Source organism: Penaeus japonicus, unplaced genomic scaffold (assembly GCF_977035675.1).
Source record: "Penaeus japonicus unplaced genomic scaffold, GWHDUDI00000001_assembly GWHDUDI00000021, whole genome shotgun sequence".
NCBI lineage: Eukaryota > Metazoa > Arthropoda > Malacostraca > Decapoda > Penaeidae > Penaeus > Penaeus japonicus.
In genome coordinates, this window is record NW_028234423.1 from 28,639,732 (window position 1) to 28,644,731 (window position 5,000).

At 40.4% G+C, this 5,000-nt stretch overlaps 1 protein-coding gene across 1 annotated transcript in view; it reads left to right on the top strand.

The window, feature by feature from the left end:
* LOC122246432 (Synaptotagmin 7) overlaps positions 1-5,000 on the top strand; it is a 631,122-nt gene that overhangs the window by 65,968 nt on the left and 560,154 nt on the right. The window contains exon 3 of the mRNA XM_086549127.1: positions 2,342-2,386. Coding sequence (XP_086405253.1) covers positions 2,342-2,386 — 45 coding nt within the window. The remainder of the gene's footprint in view (positions 1-2,341; positions 2,387-5,000) is intronic.

Genomic DNA, 5,000 nt, shown 5'->3' on the forward strand with positions numbered 1-5,000 from the left:
GACATCACCTCTTCTCCTCTTCTTCCTTTTGACATCACTTCTTCCCCTCTTCCTTCCTTTGACATCACCTCGTCTCCTCTTCTTCCTTTTGACATCACCTCCTCCTCCTCTTCCTTCCTTTTGACATCACCTCGTCTCCTCTTCTTCCTTTTGACATCACCTCCTCCTCCTCTTCCTTCCCTTGACATCACCTCGTCTCCTCTTCTTCCTTTTGACATCACCTCTTCTCCTCTTCCTTCCCTTGACATCACCTCCTCCTCCTCTTCCTTCCCTTGACATCACCTCCTCCTCCTCTTCCTTCCCTTGACATCACCTCTTCCTCCTCTTCCCACTTCCTCTCTTTTCGCCCTTCTTTCTTGTGACGTCAGAACCAATGACGTCAGAACCAATGACGTCAGAAGCATCACGGCCAGTAGACAAACGCAATGAAAAGCAATAGAAACAATGAACGGAATGGCCGCAGCTGTTCCTTCTCCTCCCCTTTATCTTATATTTATTTCTCCTCCTCTTCCTTAGCATCCTACCTGTTCTCCTAATCCTCTTCACCTTCCTCCTACTCATTTTCATATTTTTCTTTTTATTCTATCTATTCCTCTTACTTTCCTTCTTCTTGCTCCTACTCTCTTCCTCCTTTTCACCCATAGAATCTTACTGCTTTTCTTACTCTTCATTTTTTCTCATCCTCCTTTTCCTACTCTGTATCCTACTCCTTCATGTTCTTCCTCCTCCTTAGCATCCTATTCTTTCCCCTCTTCCTCTTCCCTCTACTCTTTCTCCTCATTATTTTTTTCTGCCGCCCACTTTTTCTTCCTTAAGACCTTATTATCTTTTTTCCTCCAATTCCTCCTCCTGCTCCTCTTTTTCCTCCAATTTCTCCTCCTGCTCTTACTCCTCTTTTTTCTCCAATTCCTTCTCCTGCTCCTACTCCTATTTTTCCTTTTTATCCTCTTCCTCCTCTTGCTCATCTTTTTCCTCCAATTCCTCCTCCTGCTCCTACTCCTCTTACTCCTTTTTTCCTCTTCATCTTCCCATTTCTCTCCCTGCTTTTCCTCTTCTTCCTGAGCCTTTATATCCCCTTCAGGATGGTCGTATTCCATCGCAGATTCCCTCACGGTTCCATCTGAACTTCATCGCTTCATTATATTTTGACGGCGGAGTTGGAGAGGGAGGAATGAAGGGAAGGGATGGGGAGAGAGGGAGAAAGAGAGGGAGTGAGAGAGAAAAGAAAAGAAAGGTAGACAGAAAGACAGACAGACTGGTGAAGACAAGAACAGAGACAATGACAAAGTGACTGGAAATTAAGAGAGAGAGGCTGGGAGTAATTAAGAAAAATAGAAAGAGACCGAGAGAGAAAGAAAGAAAGAACGAGCAAGAGAGAGAGAGGGAGGGGGGGGGAGAAGAAGAACAAGAAAAAGAAGAGGAAGAAGAAAAAGAATTGCAGAGAAGATAGGCACAAAGAAACAAAGGAGAGAAATTAGAGAGGCATGCGTTTTATACGATTAAATTCCTTTTAAAAAGATTACTTATGAAAACTTTTATTCCTCGTCTGATACGCAAAAAAAAAGATAGGATCTCTGAAACTCCGCCCAGTAATTAACAAAGACAATGATGACCACAACAACCTTTTACCTTGTAAGATATTCTACCAAAGTCTAAGGCATAGAATGAATAATACATCATGCTGGCTCAGGTTCCGCGTGAACTTATCTCCCCACTTCTTGTCTCCTCTCCTTCACCTTCCCCTCTTCCCTGATTCTTCCCCTTCCTTTCCACCTTTATCTTCCTCTTCCCCTTTCCCTTCCTCCGCTCCCTTCCCCTTCCCATTTCTCTTTCTCTTTCTCCTCTTCCTTCCTTTTCCCTTTCTCTTCTTCTCCTTCTTCCCCTTCCCCCTTTCCCTTTTCAACCTTTTTCAGCAGTAAAAGGTCAGGAACTCTGAAAAGTTCTTTTCCAGATCTATTAATACAACATGTGAAGACTATTTCGTTTGAGAGAGAGTGAGAGAGAGAGAGAGAGAGAGAGAGAGAGAGAGAGAGAGAGAGAGAGAGAGAGAGAGAGAGAGAGAGAGAGAGAGAGAGAGAGAGAGAGCGAGAGAGAGAGAGAGAGAGGGAGAAAGAGAGAGAAAGAAGGAAAGAGAGAGAGAGCGTGAAACCGTGATAAACGGAAGGAAAAGGGGGGCGTCGAGCGCGGGCAAGAGAGCATTCAGTGATCTGTGTCTTCTCCCCCAGTGATTAATCAGGCCTGAGTAACCCTGCTTGTGGCAACCAGCAAGACAGAGGAGGCGGCGTGTGTTCGAGAGAAGATCTCGCTTTTACTAACATGTTTCCTACTTTCTGTGTTTCAGCGAGGCAGCGGCTCAAACGGTTGAAATATGCAAAGGTTTCCAAAAGTAAGGATTAGGAATTTCGTTTTGTCAAGGCACCTTTAACCCGTTGTCCATTTTCTATGCACTCGTAACACGAGTATATTAGTACATTTTATCCGTCTTTCCTCATTTATTCTTTGTATATTCTCCTAATCATCAAAGGTAATACGCACCAGCACATATTTTCATTTTGTTGAAACATTACTACACAAAAATACTCAGTTCTTTATACTGAACATCAATCAGACCAAATTATTTTCAGAATATTTTATTCATTTTCAACTCCATTTTGACACGAAGCCTCAAGCTAATGCTTTGCGACAAGCTCTTAAATTTCAACTGAATGGAATGTCTTCAATATTCCATACAAACACTCCAGGTAGCATTTCGAAGTGTGATTGGATACCAGATGGTACTTTTCACACTGCCGAATGCCATGCCTTTACACTTTGATGGTTAGCTTTGGTGAACACTGTACATACTGCCTGAGGCTGCACAGTAGCGGTCGAGCGCTCCCTCCATCACCTGTATACTAATTATGCACACCTGCCAAGAGGACCTGACTGAGTTCTTGCCAGTTCCCACCTGTTCTCACTCCTACAGATCTCGTTCATGTCTAATGCTTCTACAGGCTTCATCATCTCTTCCTTTTGCTTATTTGAGAATCATTTTAGATCATCACTTATCTCATTATATCCGTATTTTTTTTTATTCATCTTGGTCTCCTCCTTCATCAGATTCTTTATATTTTTCATTCTTGCTCTTTCTCCCCCTCTCTCTATTTTTTTTCTCTCTCTCTCTTTCCCTCTTTCTTCCTCTCTCTCTCTCTCTCTCTCTCTCTCTCTCTCTCTCTCTCTCTCTCTCTCTCTCTCTCTCTCTCTCTCTCTCTCTCTCTTTCTTTCTCTCTCACTCTCTCTTCCTCCTCCGTCTTGAGCTATAAGTCAGTCTGTCTGTCCCTGTGTCTCTATCTCCCTATCTTGTCTGAAAATCTCTTCCTATCAGGTTCATCTTATCCTCCAATCCTTCATTTACATCCTTTCCCTTTCCCAAGCTTCCCAATGTATCCCAAAGTCTCGTCGTACGCAGATCAAGCCTTCTCCCTTCCTGATTCCCGAATCCCAGATCCCGATTCCTGATTCCTAGATCACGATTCCCGAATCCTTGATCCCTATTCCCGATTCTTCCCTGGTTTCCTACGACTTCCTCTCCTTTCCTGAGAGACAGCAGGTCCTCCGAGTAGAACACACTAGCAACAGTCGGTTCACCTGTACATAAAATTTGTATTTCACTTTTGCGTATACTTTGTCCCTTGTTTTATCGCCTTTACACGGATGGCGTGAGGTAAGTACAGAACCAGATGGTGTGATGTTGAAGTGTTTTGGATGTTGAGAAACTGAAATGTGGGGGTAGGTTTGGGTTAAGTGTGTTCGATGTGGGTAGGTTTAGGTAGAGTGTGTTCAATGTGGGTAGTAGGTTCGGGTAGAGTGTTTTCAATGTGGGTAGGTGTAAGAAGAATGTCTTTGATGTGGGTAGAATGTCCTCGATGTGGATAGGTGTGGAATGAGTGTCTTCGATGTGGGTAGGAGTAGGTAGGATGCTCGATGTGTGGGTTAAGTGTGGATAGAGTGTTCTCGATGTGGGTAATAGGTTTGGAAGAAAAAAAAAATCACGTGGGTAGCTATGGGTAGTATATTTGATGTGGGTAGGCATGGGGTGAGTGTTCTAGATGTTGGCCGTGTTTTTTTTTTTTTTTTTTTTTTTTTTTTTTTTTTTTCATATGGACATAGATATCTTTTTTTTAACGTACAAAGCTAATGGGCGTTTTAAGTGTTTTAGGGGTAGCCTCGCTTGGAACAATTGAAAATAGAAAGATTTGCTGTTTAGTGTGCCGTAATCCTTGTTAATTTGATATTTCGCAATGGCTATGATATCTATATTTTGATAATTAGCATGGATTTTTTGGGCACTGCTTAATATCATTATTATCTATAGTTCTAATCAAGTGGGTTGGTGGAGAGTCAAACTTAGGAATAAGGATATTGATATTAGGATAAAAGTACTGTGTTTTATGTTGATGTTGCCGTGTTGTTGTTGTACATGTTATGTGTTTGTGAGCGCAGAAACTTTCAAAATGTGAAATTAGTGATTTATGAGTTAATGATGTCACTATTATCATTGTCATTATTTTCAATGTCCTTTTCATTGATTATCATTTTTATTGTTATCATCATCATTCTCATAATTATAATTATCATTATCATTATTGCCATCATTATTATGATTATTTCAGTTATCAATATCTTGATTCCAATCATTATCATATTTTATTATTTCATCATTATTATTGTTGCAATAATTGTTATTAATATTCTTTTGTTCCTATCATCAGTATTATCATCTGCGTTATCATTATTATCTTAACTATTATTTTTATTATCAATATTATTATTATCATTGTCATTATCATTATCATCATTATCTTTTTTTATTAGTATCATGATCAAAATCATTTGTATCATCGTTGTCATTATTCCTAACATCCTCATTCTTATCATTATTGTCATTATCGTTATTTTCATTACTATCACTAGCAAGATCACTATTGCTATCATCATTGTTACCATCATTACACGTATCA